This window comes from Panthera onca, chromosome B2 (genome assembly GCF_046562875.1).
Source record: "Panthera onca isolate mPanOnc1 chromosome B2, mPanOnc1 haplotype 2, whole genome shotgun sequence".
Lineage (NCBI taxonomy): Eukaryota > Metazoa > Chordata > Mammalia > Carnivora > Felidae > Panthera > Panthera onca.
The window spans coordinates 2,477,472-2,499,876 of record NC_138343.1 but is presented as its reverse complement, the minus strand read 5'-3'; the positions used below and the strand labels follow the sequence as shown (position 1 = coordinate 2,499,876).

General features: G+C 39.6%; 1 protein-coding gene across 1 annotated transcript; it reads right to left on the bottom strand.

The window, feature by feature from the left end:
• Positions 1-3,607: 3,607 nt before the first annotated feature.
• LOC132674947 (olfactory receptor 2B8-like) lies at positions 3,608-4,543 on the bottom strand. Its single transcript, XM_060627436.3, has one exon. It carries the CDS (start codon positions 4,541-4,543, stop codon positions 3,608-3,610), a length of 936 nt encoding a protein of 311 aa, XP_060483419.2.
• Between the last annotated feature and the right edge of the window lie 17,862 nt (positions 4,544-22,405).

The window sequence follows — 22,405 nt, the reverse complement described above, 5'->3', positions numbered from 1 at the left end:
CCAGGGCTGGATGGCTTTCCAGGGGAATTCTACCACATATTTTAAGAAGAGTTAACACCTATTCTTTTGAAGCCATGCCAAAAATAGAAATGGAAGGAAACCTTACAAACTCATTCTATGAGACCATCATTACCTTGATTCCAAAACCAGACAAAGAACCCACTCAAAAGGAGAATTACAGAACAATTTCCCTGATAAATATGGATGCAAAAATCCTCAAAGAGATAATAGCCAACCAAATCACCCAATGCATTAAAAGAATTATTCAACAAGACCAAGTGGGATTTATACCTGGGACACAGGGCTAGTTCAATATCTGCAAATCAATCAGTGTGATACATCGCATCACTAAAAGAAAGGACAAGAACCACATGGTCCTCTCAATAGATGGAGAGAAAGCATTTGACAAAATACAGCATCCTTTCTTGACAAAAACACTCAAAAAGGTAGGGCTAGAAGGCTCATACCTCAAGATCACAAATGCCGTAAATGAAAGACCTAATGTTGCTATCGTCCTCAATAGGGAAAAACTGAGAGCTTTCCCCCTAAGATCAGGAACAGGACAGGGATGCCCATTCTCACCACTGTTATTCAACATAGTATTGGAAGTCTTAGACTCAGCAATCAGACAACACAGAGGAATAAAAGACATCCAAATAAGCCAGGAGGAAGACACACTCACTCCTCACAGATGATATGACACTCTATGTGGAAAACCCAAAAGATTCCACCAAAACACTTCTAGAACTGATCCATGAATTCAGCAAGGTTGCGGGATGTAAAACCCATGCACAGAAATCTATTGCATTCCTAAACACCAATAATGAACCAACAGTAAGAGAAATCAGGAAATCGATCCCATTTACAAGTGCACCAAAACCCGTAAAATACCCACAAATAAGCATAACCAAACAGGTGAAAAATCAATGCACTGAAAACTATAGAAAACTTATCCAAGACTTGAAGAAGGCACACAAGAAAATGGCAAAATGTTCCATACTCCTGGATGGGAAGAACAAAGATTGTTAACATGTCGATACTACTCAGACAATCAACACATTCAGTGCAATCCCTATCAAAGCAACACCCGGATTCTTCACAGAGCTAGAACAATCTAAAAATGTGTATGGAACCAGAAAACAACTAAATTGACAAAGCAATCTTGAAAAAGAAAACCGAAGCTGGAGGTATCACGATGCTGGACTGCAAGACGTATTACAGCTTAACTGAATAGCCACCCAGGTGCCTAGGTACAATATGATTTTTGATAACAGGATTATAATAGAGATATTCAGTGAAGATAACAAAGCTCAGAGAAATTGAGTCAAAACAAAAAGTCAAAAGACAAGACAAATGCAGAATTCCCACCTGGCTGAGATTAGGGGATTATTCCTCCCTTACCATTTCTCTGCAGTGTTCCAAGATTCTAATTGTTACAAAGCTAAAGGGCAATTATCAATAATTAATGGCACCTGCCTCACAGGCTTGTTTTGAGGAATGAATAAACACACACAAAGCATTTCTGAGGGGAAAAATAAGATGTGTTACAAAGCTGTAATGATCAAGACAGTGTGGTACTGGCACAAAAAACAGACACATCAATGGAACTGAGTGTTCTCCACAATAAGAGAACCCAGAAATGGACCCACAAATGTATGGCCAACCAATCTTTGACAAAGAAGGAAAGAATTTCCAATGGAATAAATAAAGTCTCTTCAGCAAATGGTGCTGGGAAAACTAGACAGCACATACAGGAAAATGAACCTTCACCACTTTCCTTCACCATACACAAAAATAAACTCAAAATGGAAGAAAGACCTAAATGTAAGACAGGAAGTCATCAAAATCCTAGAGCAGAAAGCAGGCAAAAACCTCTTTGACCTGGAAAGCAGCAACTTTCTCACTCAACACATCTGCAGAGGCAAGGGAAACAGAAAGAAAAATGAACCATTGGGAGCTTATCAAAATACAAAGCTTCTGCACAGTGAAGGAAACAATCAGCAAATAAAAGCAACCTACGGAATGGGAGAAGATATTTCCAAATGATATATCAGATAAAGGGTTAGTATGCAAAATCTATAAAGACCTTATCAAACTCAAAAAAATGAATAATCCAGTGAAGAAATGGGCCAAACACATGAATAGACACTTGTCCAAAGAAGACATCCAGGTGGCTAACAAACACATGAAAAAATGTTGAAAATCACTTATCATCAGGGAAATACAAATCAAAACCAAATGAGATATCACCTCACACCTGTCAGAATGGCTAACATTAACAACTCAGGCAACGACAGATGTTGGCAAGGATGCAGAGAAAGAGGATCACTTTTGCACTACTGCTGGAAATGCAAACTGGTGCAGCCACTCTGGAAAACACTATGTGGGTTTTTCAAAAAATTAAAAATAGAACTACCTTATGACCCAGCAGTTGCACTAGTAGGTATTCATCCAAGGGATACAGGTGTGTTGTTTTAAAAGGGCACATGCTCCTCGCTGCACAACAGCAGTGCTATCGACAATAGCCAAATTATGGAAAGAGACCAACTGTCCATTGATGGATGAATGGATAAAGAAGAACTGGTAAATATATGCGATGGAGTATTACTCAGCAGTCAAAAATAATGAAATCTTGCCATTTGCAGCGACATAGAGAGAACTAGACTGTATTTTGCTGAGTGAAATAAATCGATCAGAGAAAGATAAATATCATGATTTCACTTATATGTGGAATTTAAGACATGTAACGGATTAACTGAGGAGAAGGGAAGGAAAAAAAAGAAAAACAGAAGGAGGCAAACGATAGGAGACTCTTACATACAAACAACAAACTGAGGGTTGCTGGAGGAGAGAGGAGTGGGGGCATGGGCGAAACGTGTGATGGGTATTAGGAGGAGTACATGGTTTCATATGTAAGTGATGAATCACTTGGTTTTACTCCTGCAACCAATACAACACTATCTGTTAACTAACTTGAATTGAAATAAATACATTTATTTTAAAAAGAAATAATATTTATGATAAAGATGAATAAGTAAAACACTTAATTAAAAAAACTAGAATAAAATCATTTGAAAAACATTTCAAACTTACTTGTGTTTCAAAGTTAAAGAAAACTACTGAATGGGAGAAGATATTGACAAATGGCATAACCAATAAAGGGTTTATATCGTAATTTATAAAGGTCTTATACATACAATGCCCAAAATACAAATGATCCAATTAAAAATGGCCAGAATACATGAATAGACATTCTCCAAAGAAGACAACATGATGACAAAAAAAACACGTCAAAACATGCTCAACATCACTGATCATCAGGTAAATACAAACCAAAAACGCAATGATATGTCACTTCACCCATGTGAGAATAGCTAAAATCAAGAACACAAGAAACAACAGGTGTTGTCAAGGATATTTAGAAATGGGAACTCTCTTGCACTGCTGAATCCATGAATTCAGAGTTTGAACACTCCTTGCTTAAAACAATGAAGTAAGGTAATTCTCATGAGAGTCATCAGGGGAAACGTTGGATGACAGGTCCAGACACAAAATCTTAAGGGCTCTGACATTCAAAGTGTTCCATCACAGGGTCTTCCGTACCGAGTCATCTGGAGTCATAGCCTCTACAAAGCGCCTTCTTCATTGCTCCAGTCACATCCTTGTTCCGCAGGGTATATATAAAGGGGTTGACCATGGGGGTGACGATGGTGTAGAAGAGAGAAACGAACTTGCCCTGATCCCGGGAGTAGTTGTTGCTGGGCTGGAGGTAAATGTAGATGCCTGTGCCGTAGAACAGGGAGACCACTGTGAAGTGGGACCCACATGTCCCAAAAGCTTTCCTCTGCCCTGAAGCTGACTTTATTCTTAACACTGCCTTGACAATCTGACCATAGGAGAACGTGATCAATGCCACAGGTATGAGGAGAATGATCACACTGACAAAGAGCTCAGACTCATTCACAGTGGTGTCAACACAGGCAAGCTTGAGCAGTGGGGGAACCTCACAAAAGAAGTGGTCTATTTTATTTCTCCCACAGAGTGGTACAAGGAAGGTGAGCACCGTGTGCAATGAGGAGTTGGCAAAACCAAGGAACCACGATGCAGAAGCCATCAGGGTGCACAGACGGGGGTGCATGATCACTGTGTAGTGCAGGGGCCTGCAGACGGCTGCGTAGCGGTCAAATGCCATCACCCCTAACAGAATGCATTCTGTAGATGCCAACCCTAGAGAGACGAACATCTGAGCTACACAACCACCGAAAGAGATAGACTTGTCTGCTCCCCTGAGATGAACCAGCAGCTGAGGAACAGTGCTGGTCGTGTAACACAGGTCCAGAAAGCTTAGGTTGGACAGGAAAAAGTACATGGGAGTCTGCAGGTGTGGGTCCAGGCGGGACAACACAATGATGCTCATGTTTCCCAGCAGGGTGAGCAGATAGAAGATCAGAAGAACCACAAAGAGGACTCGCTCCAGCTGAGGCCGGTCAGAGAAACCCAGCAGGATAAAGCCAGTGAAAGAACTTCCATTTTTCTGGTCCATTCTTTCTTATCACATGTTTCCTGTCAAGACCAAACATTTAGCAATTTTTAAAAGCAATCTTCAAAGCAGTAAAATGTTGGCAGGATGTGAATTTAGCATGTTATAAGACAGGGCATGGGATTGTATAAGTAACTCTTTGAATAAATTATGGACTCATGAAATTGCCATCGTTCATATTAATTAACTCTATATTATCAAAAAAGAAAATCATAATATTTAATGTAAGAAAAATCAAATAATGGACCTGTGTCTGCATCAGTCATAGGTACAAAATGTCTTTCAGTCTCAGCCTAGTAGGCTGAAAGTACTATAAAATATGTGTGTGCACCCCCGTGTTTACAGCAACACTATCAAGAATGGCCAAAGTATGGAAAGAGCCCAAATGTCCACCAATGGATGAATGGATAAAGAAGATGTGGTATAAACATACAATGGAGTATTACTCAGCAATCAAAAAAGAATGAAATCGTGCCATTTGCAACTACGTGGATGGAACTGGGGGGTATTATGCTAAGTGAAATTAGTCAGTCAGAGAAAGACAAAAATCATATGACTTCACTCATATGAGGACTTTAAGAGACAAAACAGATGAACATAAGGGAAGGGAAGCAAAAATAATATAAAAACAGGGAGGGGGACAAAACAGGAGAGACGCATAAATATGGAGAACAAACTGGGGGTTGCTGGAGGGGTTGTGGGAGGGAAGATGGGCTACATGGGTAAGGGGTATTAAGGAATGTACTCCTGAAATCATTGTTGCACTATATGCTAACTAATTTGGATGTAAATTCAAAAAAATAAAAAGAGAATTTAAAATCAATAAAATAAATGAAATAAAATAAAAATATGTGTGCATTTCAGAGAAAACCAGGATAAGGGAAAAGAGGGAGGGAAATCAGAAAGAATAGGAAAGTGCTACACACAGAGTGAGTCATCATTTTTTTTAAAACTTTTTCTAATGTTTACTTATCTTTGAGAGAGGGACAAAGGCAGAGTGCAAGCGGGGAAAGCAGGGAGAGAAGAAGACACAGAACTCAACCAGGCTCCAGGCTCCTGGCTCCTAGCTATCAGCACACAGCCCAACATGGAGCTTGAACTCACGAACAGTGAGATCTTGACCAGAGCCAAAGTCAGACCCTTCACCGACTAAGCCACCCAGGCACCCCAGGTTCATTATTTTTCATATGTATCTCATAATTGCACACAACTGGAATACACATACCACATGGCACAGGTCATGATACAACATGATCTCGAAAATAAATTCAGTTACAGGAATTTATGACCTAGAGTATATTTCTACAAAGAATTCAGTTACATTCAACACATCGCTGCTAGTTCTGCATACAAACAAATATCAGGTTTCTTTGTGTGTGTGTGGAAGTAAAACAAATACTCAATGAGAGAAAACCTGACAACAACACCATTCAAACAGTGCTTAACGTTAACCCCAAAGATGCTTAAAATTACCATACCAATTTAACAGGAACTCTGAAAATTCATCGGCTATGCAGTCCTTTGGAATCAGAACTCTAAAATCCAGGGGCCAACACTTAACTCTTCCTTCTGCAGATTTGTGTTTCACACATTACTCCATTAGAGTAATTACACCAACCTTCATAAAATTCCTCAAAGAGGTAGGATTACTCCATATCACCATTCTAATCAGAACTTTTTAAAGTATTATCCAAATGGGTAACCTATGTACAAAGTGTAATGCTTTGCATCATTGCCTAGGATAAAATAATTACTTGGGTAAATATATAGAGATAAACACAGATATATTCTCAAAGCCGTGACAAGTCGAAGAGCTATAATGCAAACCTTAACGTAGTACAAGGAAAGGCCTAAAGGAAAGGATATATTGGTATTATACAAAATCTCCCACACCCATCTATATTATATTAATGATCACCATTCTGGAAGCTAGCCTGCAGAGACAGTCACACTAGATCAAACACAATGCCAGCTCTAAGGCTCTAAGGCTCGTCTGATGACCATTTCCATCCAGCTGCGCAGTACTGAATGAGCATAGTAACATACCAACTGAAGAGGCGTCAGGACACGAGTATTTCAGTTCCATCATACTCAGAAGGGTAGGCATCCAACACATTTTTAACTCTTCCAAGAGTTTTAAAATATGACGCAAGTTTCTTTCAAACCAATGTGTGAAAGAAACGGGTACAAAACTGGCATAAAATAAATGTTCACAGAAATGGAATAAAGGATGTGGTAATTCACACTGTTTAATACCTCCTTCGATTTCCTATAAAGATTGAGCAGTGGTATCCACAAAACAGAATCTATGCACCAACAATTTCTTAATAGAATTAATTATAAAGGTATCAGGCACAGTCTAAATATGCAACAACAGGGAATATCCCCTCCTTAACACCTTCTCAGAAGAGCAAATAAAAACAAACAGTGGTTCGTTCTCATGCACACGTGCACAAATATACACACATCCATCTGAAACACATTGCTGACAAATTTTTATTGCTTTAATTTTTTCAGTTTATTTATTATTTTGTGTGAGAGAGAGTGAGCACAAGCAGGGGAGGGACAGAGTGAGATGGAGAGGGAGAGAGGAGAGACCCAGAAAGATAATCCCAAGCAAGCTCCTCACTGTCAGCACAGAGCCCGACCTCACACCTCTGAGACCATTACCTGAGCCAAAATCAAGTGTTGGAGGCTTAACCAACTTAGCCACCAAGAGCCCGGCTGGCAAACTATTTAAATTGCCTGACAAGGAAACACTCATGAAAATGAAGGAGAGCAAACAGAAAATGCTAACTCATCCAAACAAAATACCAATATAATACTGAACCATTAGAATAAAATAACGATATATTTTAATAGTCCGTATGGATGAGGACTAGGAAGACAGTTGAGAAAACATAAAGAGGTGGTGAAATGAACCTGTACAAATTTCTTGCTGTTTTACAATATTATATGTGTATGGGTGGGTTTTAATACATTTATATTAATTTAATATATATATATATATATATATATATATATATATATATATATGAATGTAGAATGCAGCTGTCATGAAATAATCTGATACAGGAAATGCAGTTCTGAATATTACACATAAATTGTTACTTTGCACACAAAAAAATACTTGAAAAGGACATATGTTATATATAGAGAGAAAAAATTATTAGTTAAAATAAAAACAGATCTTGCAAAATTAAAAAGTGGCATTCTATGTAATAATTACCATCAAAAAAGTATTTACTTGAAATGACACCTCACAAGAACTCAATTTACAATAACAAGAAAACAGGCATCAAATGAAAGACGTTAAATGCTTGGTAGTGACAGACCTAAGGTAATAGAGCAATTACCCTAAGTGTTCAATGCTACATGTAACTCTAAACGTTTTGGTGGAAGAATACATATGTCCACAAAACCAGATGCTCAGTATGCATACTACACAGTTTAAAGACAAAAGACCTCAATATAATGTCTCCATTTAAGGTGTTGTTTCAAACATGTAACATTCACTGATATGTTTGACATACCCATGCTGCCCTATCCAGTTCCTGAATGAATCCTGAAAAAGTGGGGGCAAGATTTGCGCAGCCTCAGTGCTACAACTGAATCGCTGTTCCTTGCTTGATGCTTCTGTCTCATGGGTCTCGTGTGACCTCAGACATATGAGAACAGGCCCTCGAATGAGGGAGGATGAGCAAATGAGGGGAATGCAGCCATCACTAGATAGGAAATGACAGATGTGATGAACACTGACAGGGCTGTAGGGCAAGTTTTATGGGGAAGACAATGAAGTAGGATTTCCACTGCGTGTTGTTTATTCAGGGAATGCTCTCGGGATAAACGGAGTGAGGGAAGGAAAACAGCAGAGAATGTTGCTAAGCAAGGATGTTCCAGTGGAACAGAGCAGGAGTCTGATCCCATGAGAAGCTGGACAGAACTCTCCAGTAAAAGCATCCATCTGTGATGGTAGAAATTCTCTGCCTTCAGTGTCCAATACTATGCCCACTCTCTACCTGTCATACCTGAGCATTTAAAATGTCCTATCCAAGAAATCGTGGTGCCTGGGTAGCTCAGTCAGTGAAGCATCCAACTTTGGGTCATGGCATGATCTCATGATTTGTGGGTTAAAGCGCCACGTCAGGCTCGGTGTTGACAGCTTAGAGAATGGAGCCTGCTTCAGATTCTGTATCTCTCTCTGTCCCTCCCCTGCATACACTCTTGTCTGTCTGTCTGTCTGTCTCTCTTTCTCTCTCAAGAATAAACATTTTTAAAATTTTTTAAATGAATAAAAATAAAATATCCTAGCTAAGAAACTGAATGGTACACTTTATGTAATTTTGATAAATTTAAATTTAAATAGCTTCCTGTGGGTACTTACTACTGAATTGGACAGCATGACTCTGGAGCATGAATTGCATCAGATTCAGGCCTACCTTGGCATTGGCACCTTTTGTACCTCCCACAGTCTGTCACTGGCTGTGAGCTGCCCCCACCTGTTTACCCAGACTGCCTGGCTATGTGACTCCCTTTCAGCTGAGGACAATTCTCTCAAGAAGGGAATGGCTGTGAACCTTGGAGCCCATACTCATAACAAGTAGTGTTTAGATTGCAGCCCCAGGAGGTAAAGAGCGTATGAGCAGGTCACCAACAGCATTCATACAAGAGTCTACTCGTGATCATGTGCAAGGATAGAAGGATGGAAACTCGTGTGCTTTACACATCACCTAAGTGCAACCACACACACAGAAACACACATGCCCCCCCCACACACACACACACACAACACACTGTGTCAAGTAAAACATTCCGGTTTTTTGTTACTTTTTCCTATCATTTGGTTACTTATACACACTTGAAGGATCAGCTTTCTTCTTAACAATAAAATCAAAATAAAGATGCATGCACAGAATATACACCAAATGGAACTTCCCTGATGTAATTTTCAACATAGCAGTTAAAAACTTCATACATATTTTACATATGTTGCTAACTGGTAAGGGAGAAAATAAATATTTAAATTAATAAATACTGATATGATTTTAGCATAGAGAGGAAATATTATCTAATTTCACAGACAATATGGAACAAAGGGAAAGCATGGAGGCATACAATCTGATAGTTTTACACATATAGATTCTCTACTAATCTATTTCTGAATGCAAATGTTATTCCCACTAAACATGCATATCTAATTATTTTCCACATGTGCAGAGTGGGGCGATGCATGTACTACAAAAGAATCAAATGTCTAGGGATGACTTGGTGGCCTCTATAATGAACAATTACATTTAGTTCTTAAATTTTGTGAACTTCCACAGTCTGTTGCATTAGACAATTGACCATATGCAAACCATTTAGCTCTTTTTTTGTTTCAAGAACAATTGCAACTGGAAATTAACTTGTCGATTCCTACAGCAACGCAGCAACCAAGCAATATTTCACTCACCTTTATTCACCTTCCCTGTGGATTCAAAGCTATTTCCCTAACTCCTCTCCAAGTTACTGCCTAAATGCAGTTCTGGGGATAGGAACATGGACATGGAGAATCAGTGTCTGCAGTAAATACAAAGGTTGACTGTACCAGCCTGGCTCATCCATAACTTTTTAAGGGAAAGGACACCTTCTCAGGATGACTTCACAGGTCTTCATGTGACACCAGAGATCTGCGCTTTGCCTCTCGGACGTAGAGGATGAAGGCAGTCACAGACTCGAAGTATGGTGTCCTGAGTACAATGACCTGCCTATGCAACAGTGAGACCTTACGAGCATGTGAGAGGGTTCCGTGTTTCTGAACTCTGGCTGGGCTTGCACAGAGAATCAAGTCCCTTCCCCTGCTGATGTCTCTGGGGAACGGATGCCCCACACTCTTAATGAGCCCATGTCCCTGAGCTGCCCAGACATGGCAATCCTCAGGGACATGACTCTGGAGAACAACGCCAGAGGAGACCTAATCTGTCTCTTCTATTAGTTCACATATCTCACAGGGACAATGACTCCCTAGACCTCCCTAGCTACCTTAGCTCCCATCTGTGAATGACCTAGCAGTGTTACAAAACACTTAAGGTTTTTTCCTCACAACTGCCCAAAATATGCACATATAAATATGTAAGGAAGAATCCATTCACTTGCTTAATTTTAAATGTAAATATGTAAATACATTTTTCATTTAATTTCATTCACAACCAATTATACAGGATCGCAGAGCTAATAATTAAGCACATCTAATCTTTAGCATGAATATAAAAAAGGGCCACCAAATTCTATCAAACTTCTAATGTGGTTAGGGGGAAAAAACTCAAATCCTGTAAAACACTGTACATTTTATAACCATTGGTTTTAATGGCGCCCTCAAATACTGTAAAAAATTACCTGTGTTGTTAATATGTGTACATGGTGTATTTAAATTCAGCTAGTATTTGCATTTAAGCTCAAATTGATTTTGAGTTTATCAGGAGACTAACAAATACTCAATAAGAAAAATGGAAGAAAACTGATGGGTACTTTGTGGCCATTTCTCAAAGATCCATAACTTCCAGTTTCATTCATCATGTTCTGCCTAAGGAGATAAACTACCTCCTGCTAAAAACATTCTTGGACTTGGATGTTCTCAGGTTTCACATACCAGGTAGATCCCATCCTGATGGTTATGGGGAGAACTGACACTCTGGATGTCCTGAGGACAGAGAGAATTACACACCTACTATTATGCTTTTCTTCCCAGGCCTCACTCAAGAGAAGAAAGGTCCCAAATATACAATCTAACCTTGCACCTAAAGAAGCTAGCAAAGGAACCACATGAAGCCTAAGGCAAGCAGAAGAAGGGATATAGTAAACATTAGATCAGAAAAAAATGATATAGAAACAAAAAAACACAGTAGACCAGTTCATTGAAACTAAGAGTTGGTTCTTTGGAAGAATAAACAAAATTGATAAACCTCTAGCCAGACTTCAAAAAGAAGAGAGAGGAACCAAATTAATAAATCATGAATAAAGGAGGAGAGATCATAACCAGCTTTGTAGAAAGACAAACAATTAGAAGAGAATGCTATGAAAAATGATTTGCCAACAAACTGGCCATCTGGAAGATATTGGAACACTCCTAGAAACTCACAAACTACAAGATCTGCAACATGGCAGAGAAGTAGGGGGATCCATACTTCCTGCGTCTCTCAAACAAAGAAGCGTAGAGGGCAAAGGACTTTGAACACCAGAGCCTGGGAGGAAAAGAAGTTGAATCTACCGGGAAGAAAATGGGAAAGCTGGAGAAAAGATGGGTGGGTGACTGCAAACAAGGGGAGATCAAAAAAAAAGGCCAACTGGGCATGGAGCGGAGAGACCCCCTTCTGCAGAGAGACAAAAGGAAAAGAAAGAGCAGCTAGGGAAGTGTAGGACTGCATCTGGACAAGAGAAAGAAAAGGAAAAGGCAGCTATCTCACTGGAGTGCTGTGGGAAAAGACAAAGCCGGCCTGTGTCTGCCTGTGTCTGCCATCCCCGGGGCTCAGTTGGCAGTAGAAGAAGGCGGTCCTCCCTGAAGTGCGGGCAGCACAGACAAAGCCAGCTGGGACCTTATATCCGCCACACTGAGAGGTGCTCCCCCAGTGCCAGAGTGCACAAAGTGGGACTTTGAATCCTGTCTGCACCTGCGGCACAGTGAGGGCGACTCAAACAGAGTCCACCAGGTCTGGCACCATGGAAAAGAGACTGGGGGATCACCATCCCCCCCCCAACAAACACCAACACTAAGATGGAGACTCAGGGGTCACTCCCTGGGCCCATAGTGGAGGTGGGTCCAGTTGCCCCAAACCAAGCCCCTTCGCATTGGGTAACTGTCTATCAACCAGAGTGGCACAGACCCTGTGGACACCGACTCCCCCACAAGTGCAGCAGCATTGCCCAGATTCACTCTAGGTCAATTCTGGATATATATATATTCTTCCCCCCATTTCTCCTCCTTATCTCTTCCCTCCCCTCAGCTGGTTACTCTGGTTACTGGTTTCTCTAAACAGACATATTTAATCCATTCTCTTGATACATGTTCTACACCTCCTTCTTTACACTCCTTTCTCTCTCTCTGCATTAAGCCGTAGTCTCTCTGCCTAGTCAATGCTTATTTTTTCTTCTTCCCCCTCCTCCGGTCATTCCTCTCTTTGTATCTGCTCTTCCAACAGCACCGCCTCCGCCCCTTCTGTATGTGTAGTCGTGCTTGGGGGTTTTTGTTTTACTCCTTAGTTTTTTGTTTTCGTTTATTTGTTTGTTTCTGTTATTTCTTTATGTGTTTGAGTGTTTTTGGCCCCGGTTTGTCTATCTGTTTTCCTTTACAGGGCTACTCCAAGGAACAAATCAAAGCACACCTTGTGGAGGATCCAAAATACCACTACGAGCAGGGTAATAAAATAACCAAAGTCACAACAACACAGAGCAAGTACAATCTCGGAAAAAACACCTCCTGAAGGGACAGGCCCTGGACAGTGTATGGCCCTCCTTTAATAGAGCAGTGCTCGCAGGTGCAGAGCACACAAGCAGCTTTTAAAACACATAAAGGACAAAAAAACTAGCCAAAATAAAGAAATGGAAGCATTCTCCTCAAAAGAAACTCCAGGAAGTAGCAATGGCTGACGAATTGATCAAAACATATTTAAGCAATATAACAGAACAAGAATTTAGAGTAATAGTCATAAAATTAATCGCTGGGCTTGAAAACAGCATAGAGGACAGCAGAGAATCTAATGCTACATAGACCAAGGGACTAAAAAATAATCATGAGGAATTAAAAAATGCTATAAATGCGGTGCAAAATAAAACGGAGGCGACTACAGCACAGATTCAAGAGGCAGAGGGGAGAATAGGTGAATTAGAAGGCAAAATTATGGAAAAAGAGGAAGCTGAGAAAAAGAAATAAAAAACTCCAAGAGTACAAGGGGAGAATTAGAGAACTAAGTGACTCAGTAAAACGGAACAATATCCATATCATAGGAATTCCAGAAGAAGAAGAGACAAAGGGGCTAAAGTTATACTTGAACAAATCATTGCTGAGAACTTCCACTATGTAAGGAAGGAAACGGGTATTAAAATCCAAGAGGCACATAGAACTCCCTTCATATGTAACTTGAATCGATCTTCTGCATGACATATCATGGTGAAACTGGCAAAATACAAGGATAAAGAGAATTCTGAAAGCAGCTAGGGATAAACACACCCTACCATACAAAGGTAGACACATAAGGGAAGCAGCAGACCTAGCTACTGACTCTTGACAGTCCAAAAAGGAATGGCAGGAAACCCTCAATGTGATGAATGGAAAGTTTATGCAGCCAAGAATCCTTTACCCAGCAGGTCTGTCATTCAGAATAGAAGGAGAGATGGTTTTCTCAAACAAGCAAAAACTGAGGGAATTCATCACCACTAAACCAGCCCTACAACAGATCCTAAGGGGGACTCTGTAAGTGAAATATTGCAAGGACCACAAAGTATCAGAGACATCACTACAAGCATGAAACCTACAGATATCACAATGACTCTAAACCCATATCTTTCAAAAATAACACTGAATGTAAATGGACTAAATGTCCAACCAAAAGTCATAGGATACAAAATGGATTAAAAAAAACAAGACCCATCTATTTGCTGTCTACAAGAGACTCATTTTAAACCTGAGGACACCGTCAGATTGAAAGTGAGAGGATGGAGAACTATGTATCATGTTACTGGAAGGCAAAAGAAAGCTGGAGTAGCCATACTTACATCAGACAAAGTATACTTTAAATTCAAGGCTGTGACAAGGGAAGAAGAAGGGCATTATATAATAATTACAGGCTCTATCCATCAGGAAGAGCTAAATATTATAAATGTCTATGTGCCAAATACGGGAGCCCCCCAATATATAATTAATCACAAACATAAGCAACCTTATTGATAAGAATGTGGTAATTGCAGGGGACTTTAATACTCCACTTACAACAATGGATAGATCATCTAGACAGAGAATCAATAAAGAAACAAGGGCCCTAAATGATACGTTGGATCAGATGGACTTGACAGATATATTTAGAACTCTGCATCCCAAACCATCAGAATATACTTTCTTCTCAAGTGCACATGGAACATTCTCTAAGATAGTTCACATACTGGGTCGCAAAATATCTCTTAATAAGTATAAAAGAATTGAGATTATACCATGCACACTTTCAGACCACAATGCTATGAAACTTGAAATCAACCACAGGAAAAATTCTGGAAAACCTCCAAAAGTATAGACGTTAAAGAACACCCTACCACAGAATGAGTGGGTCAACCAGGCAATTAGAGAATAAATTTTTAAAAAATATGGAAACCAATAAAAATGAAAATACAACAATCCAAATGCTTTGGGATGCAGCAAAGGCAGTCCTGGGAGGAAGATACATTGCAATCCAGGCCTATCTCAAGAAACAAGAAAAATCCCAAATACAAAATCTAAGAGCACACCTAAAGGAACTAGAGGCAGAAGAGCAAAGACATCCCAAACCCAGCAGAAGAAGAGAAATAATAAAGATCAGAGGAGAAATAAACAATATAGAATCTAAAAAAAAGAAAACAGTAGAGCAGATCAATGAAACCAAGAGTTGATTTTTTTGAAAATATAAACAAAATTGATAAAACTCTAGCCAGGATTCTCAAAAAGAAAATGCAGAGGACACAAATAGATAAAATTATGAATGAAAATGGAATTATTGCATCCAATCGCTCAGAAATACAATCAATTATCAGGGAATACTATGAAAAATTATATGCCAACACACTGGACAACCTGGAAGAAATGGACAAATTCCTAAACACCCACACACTTCCAAAACTGAAACAGGAAGAAATAGAAAATTTGAACACACCCATAACCAGTGAAGAAATTGATTCAGTTATCAAAAATCTCCCAACAAATAAGAGTCCAGGACCAGATGGCTTCCCTGGGAAATTCTACCAGACATTTAAAGCAGAGATAATACCTATCCTTCTCAAGCTGTTCCAAAAAATAGAAAGGGAAGGAAAATTTCTAGACTCATTCTATGAAGCCAGCATTACTTTGATTCCCAAACCAGACAGAGACCCAGCAGAAAAATAGAACGACAGGCCAATATCCCCGATGAATATGGATGCAAAAATTCTCAACAAGATACTAGCAAATCGAATTCAACAACATATTAAAAGAATTATTCACCATGATCAAGTGGGATTCATTCCTGGGCTGCAGGGCTGGTTCAATATTTGCAAATCAACCAATGAGATGCATCACATTAACAAAAGAAAAGATAAGAACCATATGATCCTGTCAATCGATGCAGGAAAAGCATTTGACAAAACACAGCATCCTTTCTTGATTAAAACACTCAAGAAAATCAGGATAGAAGGAACATACCTCAACATCATAAAAGCCATATATGAAAGACCCACAGCTAATATCATCCTCAAGGGGGACAAACATAGCTTTCCCCCTGATCAGGAACACCACAGGGATGTCCACTCTCATCACTATTCTTTTCCATAGCACTGGAACTCCTAACCTCAGCAATCAGACAGCAGAAAGAAATAAAAAGTATACACATTGGCAAAGAATAAGTCAAACTCTCACTCTTCACAGATGACATGATACTTTACATGGAAAACTCAAAAGACTCTACCAAAAAACTGTTAGGACTGATTCATGAATTCGGCAAAGTCGCAAGATATAAAATCAACATACAGGAATCAGTTTCGTTTCTATACACCGATAATGAAGCAGCAGAAGGGGAAATCAACGAATTCATTTAATTTATAATTACACCAAAAATTGTAAGAAACAGGAACAAACGTAGCCAAAGAGGTAAAAGATCCACATGCTGAAAATTATAGAGCACTTATGAATAAATTGAAGAAGACACAAAGAATTAGAAAAACATTCAATGCTCATGGAGCACTGGGTGGCTCAGTCAATTAAGTATCCGACATCAGCCCAGGTCATGAACTCATGGTTCATGAGTTTCAGCCCCACATTGGGCTCTGCACTGACAGCTTGGAGGCTGGAGCTTGCTTCAAATTCTGCATCTCCCGCTCTCTCTCTCTCTTCCCCTGCCCCACTCACACTCTCTCTCTCCTTCTCTCACAAATAAACACTTAAAAAATTTTTAAATGAAAAGATTACATGCTCATGAGTTGGAAGAACATATGTGGTTAAAATTTTGATAGCAACCTACACATTCATTGCAGTCCCTATCAAAATAACACCAGAATTTTTCACGGAGCTAGAACAATTCATTCCAAAATTTGTATGGAACCACAAAAGACCCTGAATAGTCAAAGTAATGTTGAAAAAGAAATCAAAGCTGGAGTCATCACAATTCCGGACTTGAAGTACTATGACAAAGCCATAATCATCAAGATAGTATATTACTGGCACAAAACTGACACACAGATCAATGGAACAGAATAGAGAACCCAGAAATGGATCCCCAACATATGGCCGAGTAATCCTCAACAAAGCAGGAAAAAGTATCCAAAGGAAAAAACACAATCTCTTTCACAAAATGGTGTTGGGAAAACTGGCATACAGAAGTGGCATACAGAAGAATGAAACTGGACCACTTTCTTACACCATACACAAAAATATATTCAAGATGGATGAAATACCTAAATGTGAGACAAGACATTATCAAAATCCTAGAGGAGAACACAGGCAACAACCTCTTTGACCTTGACCATCGCAACTTCCTACTAGACATGTCTCCAGAGGCAAGGGAAACAAAAGCCAAAATGGGACTTCTTCAACATAAACATCCTTTGCATACAAAACTCAAAGGCAGCCTACAGAATAAGAGATGTTTGCAAATGATATATTGGATAAAAGGCTAGTTCCAAACTCTAAAAAGAACATATCAAACTCAACACCTTAAAGGTAAATAATCCACTTAAGAAATGGGCAGAAGATATGAACAGGCATTTCTCCAAAAGAGACATCCAGATGGCTAACAGACACATGAAAATATGCTCAACATCACTCATCATCAGTGAAATACAAATCAAAACCACAATGAGATACCCCCTCACACGTGTCAGAATGGCTAAAAATAACAACTCAGAAAACAATAGATGTTAGTGAGAATATGTATAAAAGGGAACCCTCTTAAACTGTTGGTAAGAATGCAAACTGGTATAGCCACTCTAGAGAATAGTATGGTGGAGGCGCCTGGGTGGCTCAGTCGGTTAAGCATCTGACTTTGACTCAGGTCATGATCTCGCTGGGTTTGTGAGTTCGAGCCTCGCGTCGGGCTCTGTGCTAACAGCTCCTGGGCTAACAGGAGGCCTGGAGCCTTCTTCAGCTTCTGTGTCTCCCTCTCTCTCTCTGCCCCTCCCCCACTCACACCCTGTCTCTCTCTGTCTCTCAAAAATAAATAAACATTAAAAAAATAATAATAAAAATAAAGACATCATCAAAAGCCAAAATAACAAGCCTGAGAATAGTATGGTGGTTCCTCAAAAATGTAAAATAGACCTACCCTATGACCCAGCAATTACACTACTAGTTATTTACCCATGGGATACAAAAATACAGATTTGAAGAGGTACATACACTCACAGGTTTATAGTAGCATTATCAACAATAGCCAAATTATGGAGAGAGCCTAAGTGTCCATTAACTGATGAATGGATAAGAAGTGGTGTGTGTGTGTGTGTGTGTGTGTGTGTGTGTGTGTGTGTATATACATAATGGAATATTACTTGCCCATCGAAAATATAGGAATCTTGCCATTTTCAACCACATGAAAGGAGCTAGAGTATGCTAAGCAAAATTAGTCAGTCACAAAAAGACAAATATATGATTTTACTCAAATGTGGAATATAAGAATCAGAACAGATGAACATACGGGAGGGGGTTAAAAGAGAGAGGGCAACAAATCATAAGAGACTTAAACATGAGAACATACTGAGAGGGGACGTGGGTATGAGATGGGCTAGATGGCTGATGGGCATTAGGGGGGTACTTGTTGTGATGAGAACTGGGTGTGTATGTAAGCGATGAATCACTGAATTCTACCCCTAAAATCAATATAGCATTGTATGTTAACTAATTAGAATTTAAATTAAAACATGAATAGAAAAAAAGAAGGTATATAGATATATATAGATATAGATATTTATCCATATATCTATATCTCTTCTTAGATGATATCTATTTATCTATGTCTCTTCTCTATATAGATAGATATAGATATAGATTATATATATATATATATATATATATATATATATATATATATATATATACACATATATATATTAAATTACTCAACAATCAAAAAGAATGGTGTCTTGCCATTTGCAACCATGTGGATGGAACTAGAGTGCATTATGCTAAGCGAAATAAGTCAGTCAGTCAGAAAAAGACACATCATATGAGTACACTCATAGGTGGACTTTAAGAAACAAAAAAAGGAACATATCGGAGGGTGAAAACAATTAAGAAAAAAGAAACAAACCACAAGAGGCTAAAGGAGAACAAACTAAAGGTTGATGGGGTGGAGGCAGATGGGGGATGGGCATTAAGGAGGGTACTTGTGATGAGCACTGGGTGTTGTATGTAAGTGATGAATCACTGGATTCTACCTCTGAAACAGGGGTGCCTGCGTGGCTCAGTCAGTTAAGTGTCCAACATCCACTCAGCTCATGGTTCCAGGTCCAAATCAGGCTCTCTGCTCTTGGCAAAGAGCCTCCTTACGATCTTCCATCCCTCTCTCTTTCTGCCTCTATCTCACGCACACTCTCTCTCTCTTTCAAAATAAACACTTAAGGGCACCTGAGCGGCACAGTCAGTTAAGCAACCAGCTCTTGGTTTCAGATCAGGTCAGGAACTCACGGATCATGAGTTCTACTCCCACATTGGACTCCACAGCTCTCAGTGCAGAGCCTGTTTGAGATTCTCTCTCTCTCTCTCTCTCTCTCTCTCTCTCTCTCTCTCTCTCTCTCCCTCTCCCTCTCCCTCTCCCTCTCCCTCTATCTGCCTTCTCTATGCATGTTGTCCCTCTCTCTCTCTCAAAATAAATAAGTAAATTTTAGAGAAAAATGAATATTAAAAAAAAAATTCTACCACTGGGGTGCCTGAGTGGCTCAGTCGGTTGAGCATCCAACTTCGGCTCAGACCATGATCTCCTGGTCTGTGGGTTTGAGCCCCATGTCAGACTCTGTACTGACAGCTCAGAGTTGGAGCCTACTTCCCATTCTGTGTCTCCCCCTCTCTCTGCCCCTCCACCATTCCTGCTTCATCTCTCTCTCTCTCTTCAAAAATAAACATTTTTTAAAATTTTAACAAAAAAATTCTATTACTGAAATAAATCAAAAATAAATCAAAATTTAAATAAAATCAGGAGGGACCAAGATTGCAACAGGATGCAAGGCTTTTTTTTGCATCTCTCATCCCTGATATGCAGCCCGATAAACACTAAATCCTCTTGTACACCTAGAAAACTTATTTGAGGATTAACACAACAATATGCAAATCCTGAACCACAAACTCAACAGGCACACAGAGCAGAGAGGTGAACTGGAGGAAAGAGAAGCTACAGAGGGCAGGGAGCTGTTTTTGCTTGCAGGGAAAGGACAGGGAGCAGGGAAAGTACAGGAAAAGCACCCACACACACACTTAAAGAAGCTAGGCTGGAGAGAAGTTGTAAGAGTGGAAACAGGCATAAGGGACTGAACAAAAAAGGGAGAAAGGAGAAAGTAGAGGGGTTAAATTCCATTAAGACTTTATAAACAAGGGAATGCAGAGTCTGAAATTCCACAGCTTGATACCTGGCTGTGCTCTGGTGGTAAGGGTGACCCCAGGAGCAGAAAGCGAGCCCAAGGGGTCATCAGGTCACATGGGGAGAGGAAGTTCCCCTGCTGGGAGGACATTGGGTAGAGGCTGTGTGGCTACCCCATAGGCAAAGTTCCCATAGGACCCTGGAGAACACCACATTAGCTGGTGCTGGAACAAGGTCATGAAGGGTGAAGCCTGGCACCAGATGTGTGTTGTGATTTTCCATAATCCCTGAAATGCTGCTGTTACACAATCATGTGAACTTTTTCTGGAGTGGGTAGGGACACAGCCAGTCTCCAGCATGGTCCATCAGCAACAGCACAGTCTCACAAACATTCCAGAGAGCCGGCCGGCAATTGCTTGGTGAGAACCTCCCCCAGATGGTTGGAATAGGTGAAAGCCACAGTCCCACAGAAGTAAGGGGTTGGGAAACACAGCCACATCTGAGATAAAACTCAGGAGGGAGGTGCCACCTGGTAGTCTGACAGCTTGGTCATGGACAGTGTAGAAGGGGGGAGTGGGCAGAAGCTGGAGACAAGGAGGGGACTTGATTGCTGGTCAGGAAGAGTACACATTCTGATGCTAAAGACTGGGTAGCTGGGTGACGCCATTTTCACCTCTCTTGCGCATGTACATACACACCTACATGCACCAAAGCAATCCACCCCAGGAAGCTAAGCAGCGCCATCTAGTAGACAACAATTCTGTTACACTAAACCGTGACCAACTGGGCCAACCTCACTCCTCAGGAACACAACCAGTATCTCCACCTGCTTAGTTTATGACCTATAAACTGCTTCATAATTTAATTTATAGGGGAAAGTGCATGTGATTAGAATCATATTTAAATCTCTTCACTGGTCCATCTGTTCCATTTATTTCCCTTTTTCTTTTCTATGCAAATTCTTGAATAAAGAAGGAGAAAAAAATTATTTAAATTACATTTTTATTAAAAAGATTTTTCTTGTTAGAGTGGGAGAGAGCCAAAGCATAGGAGACTGTTGAAAGCTGAGAACAAACTGAGGGTTGATGGGGGGTGGGAGGGAGGGGAGGTGGGTGATGGGTATTGAGGAGGGCACCTTTTGGGATGAGCACTGGGTGTTGTATGGAAACCAATTTGACAATAAATTTCATAAAAAAAAAGAAAAAGAAAAAAAAGAAAAAATAAAAAGATTTTTCTTTAATCTTTTCCTACTATAGTTTTTACTTTCTGAAAAATTTTTCAATTCAATTTTACTTTATTTCATTTTATTCTATATCATTGTATCCATTTTTTCAAATTTTCAAACCTTTTTTTTCCTTTTTTTTTCCTTTCCTCTCTTTCCCTGTTTTCACTAATATGTCAAGCTTCTTTCAACAACAAGAATAAAACTCACTTAGGATATAGCATCTTTTGTTTGAATTTTTTGTGTTTTTTTTAAATTTTTATATTTTTACATTATTAATTCATTTTCTTCCTTCAAAAAGATGAAATGAAGGAATTCAATCCAAAAGAAAGAACGGGAAGAAATGACAGCCAGAGACGTAATCAACACAGATACCAGCAAGATGTCGCAACCAGAATTTAGAGGCACGATAACAAGAATACTAGCTGTGGTTGAAAATGGATTAGAATCCCTTTCTGCGGAGATAAGAGAAGTAAAATCTAGTCAGGATGAAACAAAACATGCTATAAACGAGCTGCAATCTTGAATGGGTACCATGGCAACAAAGATAGATGAATCAGAGCAGCGAATCACTGATACAGAGGACAAGCTTATGAAGAAAAAATGAAGGAAAAAAGGGGAGTCTAAGGCAAAAGAGCACTATATAAGAATCAGAGAACTCAGTAACTCATGAAAAATGAATAACATCAGAGTCATAGTAGTCCCAGATGATGAAGAGAGAGAAAAAGGGATAGAAAGTTATGTGAGCATATCATAGCAGAAAACTTTCCTAAACTGGGGAAAGACACAGACATGAAAAAAAAGAAAGACACAGACATAAAAAAAAAGAAAGCACAAAGAACTCCCATTAGATTCAACAAAAACTGACCAACAACAAGGCATATCATCCTC